General features: G+C 53.2%; 1 protein-coding gene across 7 annotated transcripts in view; it reads left to right on the forward strand.

Annotated features, from left to right (window-relative positions):
* The window catches only part of RREB1 (ras responsive element binding protein 1), a 163,895-nt gene that overhangs the window by 134,594 nt on the left and 11,546 nt on the right, over positions 1 to 17,755 (forward strand). For all 7 annotated transcript variants that reach the window (XM_074348056.1, XM_074348054.1, XM_074348059.1 and 4 more), the window contains 2 exons: positions 8,568 to 8,757; positions 9,711 to 12,609. In XM_074348056.1, the coding sequence (XP_074204157.1) occupies positions 8,568 to 8,757; positions 9,711 to 12,609 (3,089 nt within the window). The remainder of the gene's footprint in view (positions 1 to 8,567; positions 8,758 to 9,710; positions 12,610 to 17,755) is intronic.

Consider the following 17,755-nt stretch of genomic DNA (forward strand, 5'->3'; position numbering starts at 1 on the left):
GCGCCTTTGTCAGGACTGCCCCCTCCCCCGCTGCCTGAGGGGCCTCCCCATGAGGTGGCCGTGCAGAGCGGGAATGGCCACCGGCTTCTGGGGAGACCTGCGCGGCCTCGCGCTGCACTGCTGTAGCCGAACAGCCCTAGGAGGGCATCGGGACGGGCGTGCACCTGGTGGATCCCTGGGCGCGGGGTGGGCGGGCTGCCCGCTGGCCGGGCCTGTCACAGGGCCGTCACTGTTGCTCCCAGCAACGGGAGAGATTAGTGCAGCTGTTGGATGTCAGTCCTCTGGCCGGGATGGGAGCGGGGGAAGGGGGCAGGAGGGGCGAGGAATGTCTGAAACCGGGTGGGGCTCCGAGGGGAGGTTGTTTGCACTCATCCCTTCTTGCCTCTGGAGACAGACAGGAAGAATGAAGCATGAAATCCCTTTAAAAAAGGAATGTCAGTCTCGCAATTAAACCACTATACTGAACAAGAAATTCAGTATCTCAAGGAAGTAGCCAAGGGTGCTGCCGCTTTCTCAGCAAGGTATTTCACAGGTTCTGGTGACAGGGCCAGGCCTGCTGCCGCTCAGGAGTGTCAGAAAGACTCCCAGTTGGGCCGCTGTCCAGCCACCAGGCATTAAGGATGACACGGGTTGTAGAAGGAGCTGGGGCATCTGCGGTAAGGGTCCTCGGAATGGACAGCGTCGCAGGGTCGCAGAGGGGAGGTAAGGCAGCCGACTGCAGCCTCACCTGCGCCTGGCATCTCTGTGACCCTAGGCTCAGTTTCCCCGTCTGGAAAACGGACTTGGGGACTGTCCTAGGGATGAAGGGGGCACCCACAGCCCTCGGACTGTAACGCTTCGTGAGTGTTTACTTCTGATACTGTTATTTAGAACAGGTGCCTTTTTAAATATTGTAAACCATGTGACACCTACAGTTTGTGTCGCTCTCTGGGAATCCTGTTCCAGTGAAGTAGAGCAGGGGCCACCTCCGGGCTTCTCCTGGGTTCCCTTTTGATGACAGAGAACGTGAAAGCCGTTGGCCTTTAGCCTTCATGGTTATAAAGAGCCACTTTTACCTAACTTTGCTTTTGTAAAGATTGAGTAATTGAGTGGCTATTTAAATGTGGTTTGAGTGTTACCTCCCAAATGTTGTGACCCAACTGTGTGGAAACCCAGACAGTTAGAAGCTGAAGAGGACTTGATACCTTTGAATTCTAGAACCGCACATCGTTTCCCTTAGATTCTTAGGGAAACCTGAGAACCTAAAGAAATGTGTTTCCTGATGTTTGAAATTTGCCAAAGCAATCTTTCGAAAATATGTTTGGTGTAGCGGGGAAAAAAATTGCTTTTTAACCCTTTCTTGGTGATGGCGGTCATCTGTCTGTCCCCTGACTCCCGATGGCAGACTTGATAGGATAATGTGAAAGTAAGGCGCCCCCAGGAAGCACTGGGTGGGGGGGGGTCCTCTTCACTTTATTGTTGACTTCAGGGTTTTCATCTTGCTCTGGAGAGTTAAGGTCACCAGATGAGCAGAGGATTACTGCAGCAAACCCTGGGAGGAGCCAGTCCCAGAACTGTTTAGCCCCAAGGTCAAAAAAAAATTTTTGTAAGCATTTTAGCGGCCTTGTTTTCCATTTCTGTAGATCCTGCAGCTGGTGAATTTGCCTCCACATTGATCCTGGCTTGATTCCTGGGTGCACACGCGCTCCCCTCCCACTGTAGGTCCTTCAGGAAGGTTATTCGGGAAACCCGCTCCGGTTAGCGGTTACCCGTTCCTTGTTTCACGTCTGATGCCTTTAATGGTGAGAGTTACTCCTGACAAGTCACTGCTGCGCTGCTGTGAACCGCTCTGTGGACGGCTTCCTGTACCCTTCCTCCCCACCCAGAGCACCCACACCCTGGTAGCATGTTTATCACACACATGTCTCCCCCAGCCCAGAATTAGGCCGTTTTCTTCTACAAAATAAATAAGAAGGAAGGATGCAGTGTCTCCCCACAGGGGCCTGTCTTGTAAAAGAGCGGGTTCTGCAGTGTCGTGCCTGGGTAGGTGGTGTCAGGCCTCAGTCCAGCGACTGCCGTTGGCTTTTTCTGAGACTAGTACGGACCTGGGCCTGCCCAGGAACAACATTCGTTTGCATTAAACCCCCAGCTAACAAAGGAGAGGAGTTCCTGGACCTCCGGTGGCCAGCCCGATCGGCCCCGGCCTTGCTGTGTGACCACGTTAACCGTGTGCTCTTTCCAGCTCGGCCAATGTCAAGGCCAGAGCCAGTGTGCCGAGGGGTGGTGCGCATCCGTTTGATTTCTGAAGGAGGAGGGACTGTGGGTCGAGCATGTGGTGAGGGCTCTCTGGGATCTCAGTGCCTCCCTCCAGCCCCCATCCTGCCACCTGTGCCTTTGTACTCCGGGGGCCACAGTGGAAACTTGGCTCACTCCCCTGCATGCCGCCAGGAGGCACTTCCCTCCCCTGGGACCCCCACCCCAGCCCCCCGTCTCTGCTTCACACCTGCCCTGCCCCCCTCAGTGACACTGCGGGTGCTGCTACAGCAGGCAGAGAAGACAACTAGACGGCTGCTTCTCCCCTCTGCTTCTAGAAGCCCAGACTCTGCACACCCCAGAACCTCAGCTCCCCCCACCCACCCACCTCCATCAGAGCCACTGGAGCCCTGCCCCGGGGACCAAGCAGCCCTGCCAGAGGCCGGACCCCTGCCAGAGGCAGGAACCCTAGCGCCGAGAGTAGGGATGGAAACACCTACCCTGGTGTTCTGCACTCCGTGTTCTTACTCTCGCATAGAAGCATTTGCTAACACATGGAATTCAGGTGTCCTCTGGGAGGAGTGGCTCTGGTGAACTGCCTTGGGCACAGAAACACGCTTTTCTGTGAGCAGAGATTTGGAGTTCACCTACAGGTGGTCATCCTTCCGGAAGCCGAGGGCAGGCTGGGTGTCCACGTTAGCCTTTGTCCCTGTGTCTCACCTTAAATTGTCCTTTGGAGTTTTTTCCATTGGTGCATTTTTGTTTTCCTTATGGAAATCCGTTTCAGTATGTGATTTAAAAAGAAAAAAAAAAGTTTTGTTCTCAAAGAGTAGATGGAATTTTACTAGCTTCTTTAAATCCTACATGTAGATACACTTTCCCCCACTAACTGCATTTATCTTACTGACAGCAAAGTTAGTTTCCATTTGGAAAAGTTACCCTCAGTTTCCAACTTAGGGGCCCACTCTGTTGCCAGAAAAATCTGAAAGCAGCCTCTCGGATCTGTAAAATCTCCCTCTGGCACGTCGTCTGATCACTTGCGAAATGAACTCGTCCTCCGGCACTCCCCTCTCCTGTGACTCTAAGTGCAGTTCCACTCCATCTAAATATTTTACAGCGTGCTGTTCACGAGTTCCTGGCAGGGTTGTGAGATCCCCCAAGCCTGGGGTGAGGGGAGAGTGGTGGGGACCACCCGACCAATGGCCGGGCCGTGATGGAGCTGACAGACCCAAGTAAGGTCAGAAGAAGCCACAGTCAGTGCCTGCAGCCAGCAGCATCGCTGCGCATTTGCAGTGACCTCCACTGGGCTGTGGGGGTGTCTGGCTGACGGGCGGTCTGAACATCTCTGGGTGACAGTTTTCCACGATGGGAGGCAGTGTTTTTCCGTGAGGGTTTTTTTCCTTCTTTTTAACCAGCCTCTTGTTGTGCTTCTGATTTCAGAGTAGGTCTTTTTTTTTTCCCCTCTATCACTTTTGAGAAGTTTGTTTGTGAGATGACATTCTGTATCTTTTCAGAAGACAGATACATAGGTTGAAATTCTGTGGAAACAAAGGTGGGTGGACGGTGGCCTTGCCTGGACGTCACGAGAAGGCTCTGCGTGCATGTGCGGGCCGTGGCCGCAGGAGGGGTGCAGGCGAGATGCTGAAGCAGGGGGTGCAGGGCAGAGGCATAACTAGAGAGAACACACATTTCTCCCTGCGAGTCTCAAGATTAAACAACAGCTGTGAAGTTCTCGAGAGCAAGAGGAGAGAGTGCATCCTTCTGAGATGAAAATTCCATTTTTCCTGCATTTCTGTGTTTGCTGTGATTGCCAGGAAATGGGTTATTCCTGGTTTCTTTTGTTCCCAGCACTATAAAATAATGGTTAAATGTGGTCTAGTACTTGGTAGTTCTCCGAGCATGTTGTTAACCTGTTACTCACAGTAACTCTCAAGGTCCCCAAACACAGAAGGAGGATGAGGCTCACAGCAGGGAGGGGCGAGAGCTCTCCCCAGCTCGTAGCCTAAGTTGTTCATAGATTCGAACTGCTTACTTCTTTCTCACTGTAATTTATTTTCCAAACTTGTCTGACTGTAAGAGGCACCTGGTGTGCTTGTTCATATACAGATGCCTAGGTCCATCCTCCAGTCATTCTGATTATAGTCCAACTGCAGTGGCCCCAGGTATCCAGTTTTTTAACAAGGTCATGAGGGGATTCTTATCTCAGGCACGTTTGGGGAATTTTACACAGCAGGCGGCTGAGATACGTCCAAGGTCACCCAGTCTGACTCCCCTTTCCCCACGTCTCTGGTCCCTGAGACCATCCCCCTCAGAGGACACAGCCTGTGGCTGGCGCTGGTTAATTCTGCCACGTGTGTATCAAGTGCCTATTGGGTGTGAAACTCAGTCCTAGATGCCAGAAACAGGGATTTGAAGGTGAACAAGAGAATGGAGGAGGAGGTAGATATGTCAAGATAAATGGTGCAGTCTCAGTGTTAAGATTTTATTTAATTTATTTTTGCAGAGGAGAGGTAATTAGGTCTACTTATTTATTTTTGGAGGAAGTACTGGGGGTTGAACCCAGGACCTCCTGCATACTGAGCATGCGCTCTACCACTTGAGCTATACCCTTCCCCTGCAAACTCAGTGTTTAGGATGAGTAAATTCTCATTGCCGGATTCCAAGACCCTCTCCATTCCCTCATGTAAACCTACACGTACGTGATGCCCTCACGCAGAATACTCACTTCACGGCCAGTAGACCCTGCCCTAGTGCCATAGTCTCAAAAGAGGAGGGTGTTCAGAAAGATCTCTGAGACACAAGAGCAAAATAATAGAACTTTTCTTTGCTCACACTTTAAAATTTTCTGGTTTTCTATTTTATGATAGACCTGGTATATTACATATGCATGCAAATATATGTATGCGTATAAACACATGAAGATGCATAATCTACACGATTCTCAAACAAACCGACATGGAATGCATGCTCAAAAACACTTTAAATAACTATAAGGTGGCGTGCGGCTCAAGAAGCTTGCAGCCCAGTGCTCAGGCCCACCGGCTCACCTCCTGCAGGAGACTCTCAGGCTCCCAGGAGTCAGTATTACCCCTTCCCAACCTTTTGATGTCTGTTATACTTGTAATTATTTGCTGTATTTTAATTAAAATTTGTACAAGCCAGTGAAATACTTTTTTGGGGGGTTTTTTTAAGAGTAATCCCTGAAAACTGAATTGGGCAGACTTGTATATAATCCTGATTGGACAGTTTTGTTTGTTTGTTTAAATGACGATACTGGGGATAGAACCCAGGACCTCGTGCATGCTGAGCACACGCTCTACCGCTGAGCTGTTCTCCCCCTCCTTTTGTTTGTTTTTTTGCTATCAAATTTAGGGTGGGCAAGACACCTGTGAACAGTTGAGAAATAATCATAAAAACCTAGGATGCTGCTTTAATTTAGTTTGCAAAAATCTAAGTTCATGCTAGGCCTTAAAGAATCTAAAAGTAGTGACAGCAACTTGGATCATCACTTGGTGGAACGAGACTCAAGTGTAAGTCCTTGGCCTTCCATGAGAAGATGGGCCAATCAAGTGTGCAGTGGGTTTTTGTTACTCACAGTAGTTAATGTTCTGTGAAGTCTCCACAAACACAGAATCAGTGGACACTGAACCATCATTCCTGGGGGAAACAGGGTTAGCTTCCTATGAGCCTCTGGTCACATTTTTATCAACTGATCCAGACATAACTTTTTATTAAGTGCATTTCTGCTTAAAGACAGTATTTAGTATATGCCGTTGACTCATCCACAGTGGATGAGTGCTGCCTGCACGGCAGCTCACACCTGAGCTCAGCTCAGCTCACACACGTCTTCTCTGTGAAGCACGTCACAGGCTTCTTGCCCTTAGGGACACCAGACAGCACTTCAGCACCACGCCTGGGCACCAGTTTAAACAGCAGAATCGTAAGAAGCAGCATTAAAACACTAGAGACATGGCACCATGCAGACGGTGGAAAGGAGGCTCATTGACAGCAGGCACTGAAACGAGAAGGCAGAGCATCTCCTTGTCCGAGCCCAGTGGGAACGTGCGTGGCAGGGACGTTCCTCCCGCCCTGCTGTGCTGCGAGTCCAGGAACGCTGGGAGCGTTGGTTCAGGTTTACAGATACTCGTTATCAAGCAGGCAAATTCACAAACACAGAATCCACAGCTAATGAGGAGCCACTGAGCATGTTTTAGGTTGAGTGAAATATTGAACGTGTGCGTGACTTTTTTTATGTGGCCCCCCGGTTACCTGACGTTGATTAACGAGCCCTGTTCTGCTAGACAGAGGCAGCCGTGCTGTGTTCCCAGGGCAAGCGAGACCAGGCCTGGACTTCGGCGTAGGGGGACAGTCGGCACTCCCTGGGTCATCGGGATGAAACGAGCTGAAGGATTTGTTGCAATGTCCCAGCGCTGGTAGAAAGTAATTTTAAACCCTTTGCAAATACTCTACATGAAGTCCGTGTAGTCGGTGCCGACTGCTCATTCGGGAAGAGTGAGCTATCGTGGACGTCAGGTGGGACCGGCCTGGCGCCCCGGGTGATGGCTCTCTAGCTGCCTTTTCACTTGTCCAGTCTTTCCTGTCCTCTGAGTCTCGTTTCTCAGGGAAGGCACCGACAGGCCTCCAGCTCCCACAGCTCCCTGGACTTCACCTGCTTCCGGCCCAGCCAGAACAGAGGGGGAAGAGGACAGGGTTGGGGAGAGAAAGTCTGAACAATGCCAGGGGTTACCAGGAGCGGAGCTGGGAGAGAAGGAAGCTGCTCAGTGCGGGCCGGGGCTGTGAGAACTTGGGGCACCAGTGAGCTTAAGCGGAAGTCCCTCAAAAGGAGTTTGTGCTTTGAGTGGCTCGTGGGAGCCCAGCCGGCTGAATTTAATTGCACGATGACAGGAATCTTGACGGTGAGATGTGGCCGCCTCAGCGGCGGGGCCAGGAGGCTGGGGTCCCGGGGCGGCTGCGACGGCCACCGCCCACTAGGGGGACAGAGCCACACACACGTGGCACTTGTCTCAGTGCCACACAGATGCCAGCTCAGCTGCTTCACAGGTGATCCCGTTAGCACTTTTATTTCCAGGGAAGAATTTCAAAGCGGAAAAAGCTTCCATTAAGGTGTGTGTGGTGTAAGCCTGATCAGGCTGCTTTACCCTCTGGGCCCCAGATTCCTTCTCTGTAAAACAGGAATAAGACCCCCTTAAGGGTTTTTGGGGGGGTAAAATGTGTCTGGACATGTGAATCCTTAGGACGATGCCGGGCACGTGGTGCTGTCCAGCGGGATTCTGGTGATCCTGGAGTGCCTGGTACATTTGAGCCCGTGAGACAGGGCTCATGTGACTGAGGACATTTTATTTACATTTAAATGTAAATAGCCATGTGTGTCTCTCGCGGCTACTGTATTCACAGGTCTAAAGGATATGGATGATCTCATAGTGATAGTTGGTTATTAAGATGGTTCTCAGTGAAGACCTAGAAGACAACACTGGTGTGACCCATGGAGGAAATGAGACGTCATTACAGAGTGGACTTTGTTGCGCATCTGCGCGGCCCTGAACTGTTAAGATACATGCGGTCGTCTCTGAAGCGAAGCGTGATGCAGTCTTAGATAGACCGCGTTTGTCAGAGTCTTTCTAGGATAGGGAGACGGCTCTGCGGTAGGTGAGGGTGGGAGTAGGACCAGGGCTCACGTTTTGTCTTTGCTTCTTACTGGCTGTGTGACCTCAACCACGTGGCTTAACATTTTTTGAGCCTCAGTGCTTTCATCTGGAAGATGAAGGTCAGGATGCCCACCCCACCTGCCAGGTCGTGGGGTGCCCTTGACTTAGCATGGGCTCAATACTTGGGGGCTCCGCTTGTTTCTTAAATAATAGGAGGTAATGATACCAGAATTGAAGACACAGTCGTTGTCATGTGCGGCTAACTCAGTTGGAGAATTTATCGTGTTATCCCAGTCACACACCAGGGGTGCTGACGTGATTGCTCTAGCTGCTGTGTAAATTTTGGCTTTTGAATGTTCTTGATAATCAGAATCCACAGAGCCAGGGTGGGGGAAGTTCTCTCCACATGGCGTAAGGTAGGTAAGAGCAGGTGGCCCCAGGTTCCCACCTGGGCCGTCTGCAAAGACCGGATATCCAGAGTCTGGAAGGACATAGGTGATTTTTTTTTTTAAAAAGGAAGAGGTTTTTGTTGCTCACTGGCTTCTTGATGTCCTCTCGTCTTTCTGCTGCTCAGTCGAGGTGAAGCAGCAGAAAACAGAAAACACAGGCTAACGGACAGGTGGAAACTGACCTGGCTGCCTCCTCACGTCCCGCCCTGTCTTCTTGTAGGTGTGACATTTGCTGCGTCACCTTTCGAACACATCGAGGGCTGCTCCGCCACAACGCACTTGTCCACAAGCAGCTTCCCAGGGACGCGGTGGGGAGGCCTTTCATCCAGAACAACCCCTCCATCCCTGCCGGCTTCCACGACCTGGGCTTCACCGACTTCTCCTGCAGGAAGTTTCCTCGAATTTCTCAGGTATCCCAGTCCGCCCGTGACCGGCAGCCACCTCCGCGCTCCGCGGGGCTGGACGGGACTTCCTCCCCCGGGGGTTCCTCTCCTTAAAATGCTGTCATTTGGGTTTTGTCTCTTTAACAACACCTGTCCCTTGAAATGCAGCTTGGCCCTTTCTGTCTCATTGGGTTGTTGAGGTCAGAGGGGTAGGTGGCCTTTTACTTTGTGTTGAATGTCATGTTAACTGGTGTATGAGTCCTGCTCATCAGTGCGTTTTGGGGGCAATTAGGTTTAAAGTGAATTATTCCCTACCCCGCCCAGATCTCGCTGAATTGAATTTGTAAGTTTTAAGTATCTCCTGAATATCTGTATCACAATCAATTTCCAATGTTGTAGTTTCTACAAAAATATTTTGGGTCATTAGTAACCTGAACTGTATTTGTTCTTTGCTTATAAAACACCTGCTAAAATTACTTTGGAACTGTTTTTATCAGCAGTGAAATTGTTCCAGTGCAGAAGCCCCAAGCTCAATGACTTATTCCTTGTGGATGTGCCCATAAGCACATGTCCATGTGTGTACACCCGAAAGTGACCCATATGCATATGTCCATGTGTGTGCACTCATGTGCCCCCCCCGTGACGCTCCCTCATGCCCCTCCCCAAGGCAGCGCCCTCCCCCACAGTCACGTTTGAAGAGAATTCACCCTACCTCTGTGGTATTACTACTTTGGGGCACCTCAGTGCTTCTCTGCTCAGATTCCCTGAGGCCGGGTGTCGTGCCTCAAGCTGATAGGACTCGAAAGATGCTTTGTTGCTTTCCTTACTTGGTCCCGGAGGTAGCGAGCAGGGGAAGGTCGACGCCCTCCCTGCTGTGGAGAAGGTCCAGGTCCCAGGGCAGCTGTACTTCTGCATCTCAGCTCGTGATCATTTCTAAATGCTGCTCTCTGTTCCCTTGCTTTCGCCCGGCTTCCATGCAGGCCTGGTGTGAGACGAACCTGCGCAGGTGCATCAGCGAGCAGCACCGTTATGTCTGCGACACGTGTGACAAGGCCTTCCCCATGCTCTCCTCGCTCGCCCTGCACAAGCAGACCCACGGCGCTGCCGACCAGGGACGGGAGCGGCTGCAAGCCAGGGCCCTGCCCGGCGACGCCCTGGACCAGAAGGTCTTCCTGGCCTTGCTGGGCCTGCAGCACACCGCCGACGCCAGGCCAGCCCCGGCCGAGGAGCCGCTGCCGGATGACAACCAAGCAATACAGCTCCAGACACTCAAGTGTCAGCTACCTCAGGACCCCGGCTGCGCCAGCTTGCTGAGTCTGTCTCCTTTCGAAGCTGCTTCCCTGGGCGGTTCTCTCACCGTCCTCCCGGCCACCAAGGAGAGCATGAAGCATCTGTCCCTGCAGCCCTTCCAGAAGGGCTTCCTCATCCAGCCTGACAGCAGTATTGTGGTCAAGCCCATCTCCGGAGAGTCGGCCATCGAGCTGGCAGACATCCAGCAGATCCTGAAGATGGCGGCCTCCGCCCCTCCTCAGATCAGTCTTCCGCCTCTGTCCAAGGCCCCCGCTGCCCCTCTGCAGGCCATCTTCAAACACATGCCCCCCCTGAAGCCAAAGCCCCTGGTCACCCCGCGTACGGTGGTGGCCACCTCCACACCCCCGCCCCTGGTCAACGCGCAGCAGGCCTCCCCGGGCTGCATCAGCCCCAGCCTGCCACCGCCGCCGCTGAAGCTGCTCAAGGGCTCAGTGGAGGCGGCCTCCAACGCCCACCTGCTGCAGTCCAAGTCGGGGGCCGCGCCGAACGCGGCTGCCCCACTCTTCCTGCAGCAGCCGCGCGCCGAGCTGCCAGGCCAGGCCGAGATGAAGACGCAGCTGGAGCAGGACAGCATCATCGAGGCCCTGCTACCCCTGAGCATGGAGGCCAAGGTCAAACAGGAGATCACGGAGGGGGACCTCAAGGCCATCATGACGGGGCCCGGCGGCAAGAAGACGCCCGCCATGCGCAAGGTGCTCTACCCCTGCCGCTTCTGCAACCAGGTGTTCGCCTTCTCGGGGGTGCTGCGCGCACACGTGCGCTCCCACCTGGGCATCTCGCCCTACCAGTGCAACATCTGTGACTACATCGCCGCCGACAAGGCCGCGCTCATCCGCCACCTGCGCACGCACAGCGGCGAGCGACCCTACATCTGCAAGATCTGCCACTACCCCTTCACGGTCAAGGCCAACTGCGAGCGGCACCTGCGCAAGAAGCACCTCAAGGCCACGCGCAAGGACATCGAGAAGAACATAGAGTACGTGACCAGCAGCGCGGCCGAGATGGTGGACGCCTTCTGCTCCCCCGACACGGTGTGCCGGCTCTGCGGCGAGGACCTGAAGCACTACCGCGCGCTCCGCATCCACATGCGCGCGCACTGCGGCCGCGGCCTGGGCGGCTGCCCCAAGGCCCGCAAGCCCTTCGAGTGCAAGGAGTGCAACGCTGCCTTCTCGGCGAAGCGCAACTGCATCCACCACGTCCTCAAGCAGCACCTGCACGTGCCCGAGCGCGACATCGAGAGCTACGTCCTGGCGGCCGATGGCCTGGGCCCCGCCGACGGGTCTGCCGAGGCCCCGGGGAGGGCGGAGGAGGGCGGCGATGCCTTGGGCGAGCGCAAACCCCTGGCCACTTTCCTGGAGTCCCAAAACGGCTTTCTTCACGGAGGCCCCACCCAGCCTCTGCCCCACCACGTCGCGGTCAAGGTGGAACCCGCCAGCAACTTCACAGTGGACTTCAATGAGCCCCTGGACTTTTCCCAGAAGGGCCTGGCCCTGGTCCAGGTGAAGCAGGAGAACGTGGCCTCCTTCCTGAGCCCCTCGGCCTCGGCTCCTTACGACTGCTCCCTGGAGCCCATCGACCTGTCCATCCCCAAGAACTTCAGGAGGGGAGACCAGGATGCGGCCGCCCCTGGATTAGCCAAGAAGCCTGAGCAGGAACCGGGGAGCAGCGAGCAGACCTCTCCCTGCCCACCAGCCTGCCCCACCCAGCCGGTGACCGTGGGGCCCAGCGGAGTCCTGGAAAAGTCTGAGGCCCCTGCAGCAGCCTCAGCAGCCAGCACTCTGGAAGCCCCGGCTCCATCCCTGCAGGGCTCCGTTCAGCTGGCCGTTCCCATCTACTCCTCAGCCCTGGTCAACAGCTCCCCAGTCTTGGGCAACTCCACCCTCATCAGCAGCCCAGCCTTGCTGCGGCCACTGCGCCCCAAGCCCCCACTGCTCTTGCCAAAGCCCCCCATGACAGAAGAGCTGCCCCCGCTGGCCTCCATCGCCCAGATCATCTCATCCGTGTCCTCAGCCCCCACCTTGCTGAAAACCAAGGTGGCAGACCCAGGGCCTGCGAACACTGGCAGTAACACCACCGCTTCCGACAGCGTAGGGGCCACCATCCCCAAAGCCACCACCGACACCACCAGCCCAAAAGAATCCAGCGACCCACCCCCGGCCGCCAACAGCCCAGAGGCAGCCTCACCCACAGAGCAGGGACCGGCTGGCTTGTCAAAGAAGAGAGGCCGGAAAAGGGGGACGAGGAGCCGGCTACGTGGCAGCGGTGGGGTGGACCTAGACTCCAGTGGGGAGTTCGCCAGCATCGAGAAGATGCTGGCCACCACGGACACCAACAAGTTCAGTCCTTTTCTGCAGAGCGCAGAGGACGGCGCTCAGGATGAGGTGGCTGCGGCCCCCGCAGACCACAACGGGCCCAGTGATGAGGAGCAGGGCAGCCCCCCGGAAGACAAGCTGCTGCGGGCCAAGCGGAACTCCTACGCCAACTGCCTCCAGAAGATCAGCTGCCCCCACTGCCCGCGGGTCTTCCCCTGGGCCAGCTCCCTGCAGAGGCACATGCTCACACACACTGGTAAGAGGGCCCGTCGCCCTGGGCTGCGCTTCCTCGCGGGGAGGCCGGGGCTCGCCAGCAGGGGCGAGGAGGCAGCAAGGGGTGGGTGGAAAGTGGGGCCCTCTTCCCACATCCCCATTCCTAGCTTCTCTTCTTCAGACTCAAAAGCAGGGGGCTTGCCTGATGGGGCCAAGAGTTCTCCCCCTGTGCTCTTGTAACCAGAGTGGCCTGTTCCCGTCGCCTGGGCCTCCGAGGGCTGCTGGTGAAGGGAGGTGTTCAACAGGGTGTTTTTAGGTGAAATGGTCTTGGGCCATCAGATCCCTCACCGAGTCTCAAGATTATCTACTTGGTTATGCACAGGAGGCAGCTAGGGAGATGGGGGACTTTGGCAGAAGAATTTGCATCCTCAAAGCAGCTTTTAAAATTCTAAACATTCCATGAAGTTCTTTCCACTGCCATGTATTCATAAAGGGAAATATTGCAAATTTTGCAGCTACCTTTCAGTTCACTAAGGCAATCACATCTTCCCCTGTTTATTGTGAACATCAGTGACAGAATAGTTTTAGAATTTTTTAAAATTTTTGTTTATGCTGAAATTGTCAGCTATTCCAAAGAGACATGCAAATATAAATATTATTCTAAGTTGCAGGCTTAAGTTGCCAAAAAGATATCCCGAAAGTATTTTTCAAATGTTTTTATATGTTAATTTTTTAAGAGAAGTTTAAGATAAGAAATACACTTTAAATAATTTTATACCAAGTACTTAGTAGTCAAATGACCATACAGTTCTCATCTTAATTCTGAATATTCAAACAGGATTTATATCTTTGGAGTAAGGACAAACTGGGCGAGACCTTTAACCTTTTGGAGATTACTGTGCAAATATTAATTGATAGGACCTAAAACCAAACAAAGAATTGTATGGTATAGGATTGCCAGATAAAATGCAGGATACCAACTAAATTTTGAATTTAAAATAAGCAACAAGTAATTTTCAGTATAAATATTTCCCATGCACTATTTGGGATATAGTGAAGACATATTTGTTGTATATCTGAAGTTCAGATTTAACTGGGCCTCCTGTATTTTTTGTTGCTCAATCCAGCAACCCCAGGTAGCTTGGAGACTTAGGATGGTGTGGCCAGGGGGAGATGGTAGCTGGGTGTGAGCCACACTCTCTACCCATATGGAAATGCTTCATTCAGGGTGGACCATCCGTGAAGATTTGAGAAGCCCAAGGAAGGCTGTTTCTACTTTCAAGGTGGAACATTGGGAGGGAGTGGCAGTTGTCCCTGGGAAACGAGGGTGCAGGGGAGACAGGGAGGGTAGGGCCCGCCGCAGGGTCTCTCTGAGGCTGGCCGCCGTGTGGACATGGCTTTTCTTCCTGGCATGGTGAGGCTTCGAACCCAGGCATCGAATGGTGGCCGGTCAGGAGGGCCTGTCCACAGAGGATTCATTTAACGGGAGCCAGAATTCCTAGCTTTGTGGAGTATGTGCTGCATTTTCAAGCCATCATTTCCTCACCTTTTTGAGATCATTGAAGCCTGACAAAGTAAAGCAACAATTCTAATGAAGAAAGCAGTTCTCTCTTGCTACCCTTTTTTGGGTGACACCTGTTTGTCGCCTGCAGTCTCTGGAGAAGTGAGTATTCCTCTCACCAGATGGTCTGGATCTGACAATGAGTGTCCTTGTCCTGCCTCGCCCTGCACGCCCCACTCTCACCGCCTCCTCCGGCTAGGAGCCCTTTGCTCAGAGGGTACCATTTATGCCCAGACGTTCCCTTCCCGGCCAGCAGCCGGTAGTTCCTCTCAAGAGCCATGCCTGTGTCTTCGCTGGTGCCTGATAGAAGTTCCCACTGGTGAATCCAGTCACTTCCATGGCCTGGCTTTTGAATGCCAAAGTGTCCTCACTGGTTTAAAACTTGGTGATGTCTGAAGTGAGCCGGGAAGATGGGAGTTTGTTGAGTACGGGTTGGATGGGTATAAGTAGAAGTGTGTTTTGCCACCTCTCCCCCTGCAGTCACTGTTCCCTTAGTGGCCGTGTCTGCTTCTGCCCCGTCCCTGACATCCCGTGTTCCCATCGTGGGGGCTGCAGGCCTCGTCTCTTGAGGGGAGCATTCAGGGTGGGTAGAGAAATCTTTCAGAGTTAGTCTTGGTGACAGTCCCATGAGGGTGATGTTATCCGCATTTTGCCATGACGAAATCGAGGCTTAGAGAGGCTTAAGTAATTTGCTTACAGGCATTTGGGCATGAGCAGTCATGCTGGAGTTCAGAGCCAGGGTCAAGTTCCCTGCAGCTGCCCCATGGTCTGGCCCCAGGGGTGTGTCTGCTGGGTGCCTCTTCTGCCTCCCTGTGTCCTGACACGTCCCAATGCAGAGGATTGGGAAGTGCTTTGAGATAAGGTCGAACCCAGATGTGGACCAGCATGCCGTTGACCAGAGACCTCATGACCACGGGGTGGTGTTAGCCACACGCCTGGGCCTGGGTGAAGGCTGGCGCCCAGGGGGCTCAGTTAACTTCCTCTGCTGTCCCGATCCCAGCCTCACCTCTGTGAAGCAATAGTATAGAGCACTTGGCCACGTCTGGTGCTGTGTTAGAGGTGAACAGGGCCTGGGAGATGACCCGACCTGCCCCTCCTCCAGCACACTGAGGTCCTCCTCGTAGACGGCTCTGCTGTGGAATCCCCCAGTGCCTGGCCCCCAGCTCCCTCCTTAGTCCTGAAATCGGACACATAAGAGGACAGAAATTAAACATGAACTCTGGAATGACCCTGAAAAGGACCCATTTTTCCTGTCTTCTCCCCTCGCCCTCCTCCTTCTCTGGTGATGTTAAAATCTAGCTGTGTTCCAGCCAGAAGCTTTGAGCAGTGTACGGTTTTAAATTGCATTGAGGCAAACTGTGGATCTCGAGAGTTAGTTTTCTCCAGCCTCTCGGCGAGTGCATACCATTCTGACATCTACATGTCATCTCGTGGACATGTTTCCAGTGCGCCCTGCCTCCCGAACGGGCAGCGTTAAGTAGCCCAGATGTCAAGTGTCCAGCCAGGGGTTTGCTGTTGCTCAGGCAATGGGCACGTGGCTTCAGCCCTTTGTTTGCCTGGCCAGGTTCTAGGAATCGTGTCTTAAGAGGAAGTGGGCGTCTGCTGGCATATTTCATGTCCTGGCGTGGTCTGCACACACGGCTGAGTTTCCTCTTCCACTCCTCTGCTAGCCCGTGCCGTCCTGTTGATGGGGGACAGTCGTGGTTCCTTCTCAGCCTCAACAGTGCCACCTTTTCAGGAGAAGACAGCTAACTGTTCATTCCTCTTCCCCTCGGGAGCATTCCATGTGTTTTTAGGCCACCGGTGGAGGAGAGAACACCAGGAAACAGTCCATTTCAGCCCCGTCCCCAACTTTCTCCTCGTGAGCTGGAGAGGTCGGGACCCTGTGGTGGCTGAGGTGCCCTCCAGCTCTGACATTCCTGGTCCCCTTCCTTGCTCACTTTCTCACGGTTGGTTTTACTGCCCCTTTTTGCCAGCCCGGGGCCCTCCCCACCCACCCCTCTCACCCACTGCTCACAGGCAACAGGCACCGGAGTTGAAATCAGTAAGATGTGCAGACCTGAGCATGGAAAGCACTTCTGACAACAGCTGTGTTGGCTGCTTTTAACTTTCTTAAGTGGCAGCTCTGAACGCATTTCACCTGGCCGGCTCCGTGCACCTCTGCCGGGTGCAGAAAGGCAGGCAATATGGAAAGAAGGAAGCCTGGACCGCAAGGCTGGTGGGGGCGGCGGGGGCGATGGAGGGAGGCCTGAGGGGGTGCAGTGTGAGCCATCAGACTTAGTTTCATTGTTCGCCCTTCACTCCCTCCTGCCCTGGTGCCTGCCAGACAGCTCTCTTTGTTTCTCGACTGTTTGGTGAGACTGAAATGACTGGCTGACATGGGGGGGTGGAGGGTACCATAGGTCTTAGGTGCAAAGGTAACTCCTTGTGGTTACAGGTACATTTAGAAACACCCTTGCTAAAGCAGTCTTTTGTGGCTGTTACCAAATAAACAAAATCACTGGATACTTTCCACATAGATTACCAGTCAGCAAGGTTGTTTTGTAACCTGTATGATTATAAAATACTAAAAGGGCTCTTGTTTCCCTCGGTCCATGCAGCCTGGAGAGCACACTGCTGCTTAGACTGTGTGACTTACGCAGGGAAGTGGGAACTTTTAAAGACTCCTGTTAGTTGTCACTTCCGGAATCTTCCTAATTGGATGCAGTACTTTCAGGTCATTGAATTGTTTTCTAAATTTAACCTTAACAAGAATCTTCATCATCATGGGACATCAGCCTGGCTATTCAAACCAGCTGTAAAAGTGAAGCATTTACCAGTGTGAAAATGACGGAGTAAATCATGTAATAGGAAGAAGCAAGAAGCCACTTGCTTTGTTTGAGATCAGGAACCGGATCACAGTTCGCCGTCACAGCTTCGGACTTGTTTTCCTCTCAGCCCGGTTCTCTTGCTTTCAAACTGGCCTGACTCAGAGAAGCCGTGACGCTGCCTCTGCAGATAAAATGTTGAAGGAAAAGTATTTTCTTCTTCCTTCAAACAGAGCCTGAATAATTATTAAATATTGTGTTCAACTTGTAGCGAAGTGGGGAAATGGGGAAATTTGAAGGATACACAAAAAAGATTAAAATACTTTACAACTAGTCTTCATGCAAAAAGCGCATTTAAAAAAAAATGGGCATTTTTATAAATTTAGCAGAAAACACCTAGGAGCTTTGTGAAGCAGTCGGTGGGTTTTCCACTACATCCTCTGGGTCCCAGGTGGGTAGAGCGCCTTCAAAGTGCATGTGCCGCATTTCCCAGTGTCTGACTCGACCCTTCCCAGGCTCTGACTCCGTGGTCTTTGATGGTTCTAGGCATCTGTGGTCTTAAAAAGCACCATGAGTGATTTGGAACCATTGCCCAGAGCGAGTGGCTGTCCCCTTTCTTGGATTACTGCTGATGCTCAAACTTGGCGGTGTGGGGGTTTGGGCGGGGCCGGGCCGCACGCGGCGTGCTCCGTGTGAACAGCGCTCCCAAGTGGAGCGGCCCTTCCTCTCCTGCGAGCTCTGGGTGCCTGGGCTTGTGCACCTGCGCTGGTCCTGAGGTCCGTTGATGCTCACCTGAATGCACACGGAAGGCTGAAGGCCCC

Source organism: Camelus bactrianus, chromosome 20, assembly GCF_048773025.1.
Source record: "Camelus bactrianus isolate YW-2024 breed Bactrian camel chromosome 20, ASM4877302v1, whole genome shotgun sequence".
NCBI lineage: Eukaryota > Metazoa > Chordata > Mammalia > Artiodactyla > Camelidae > Camelus > Camelus bactrianus.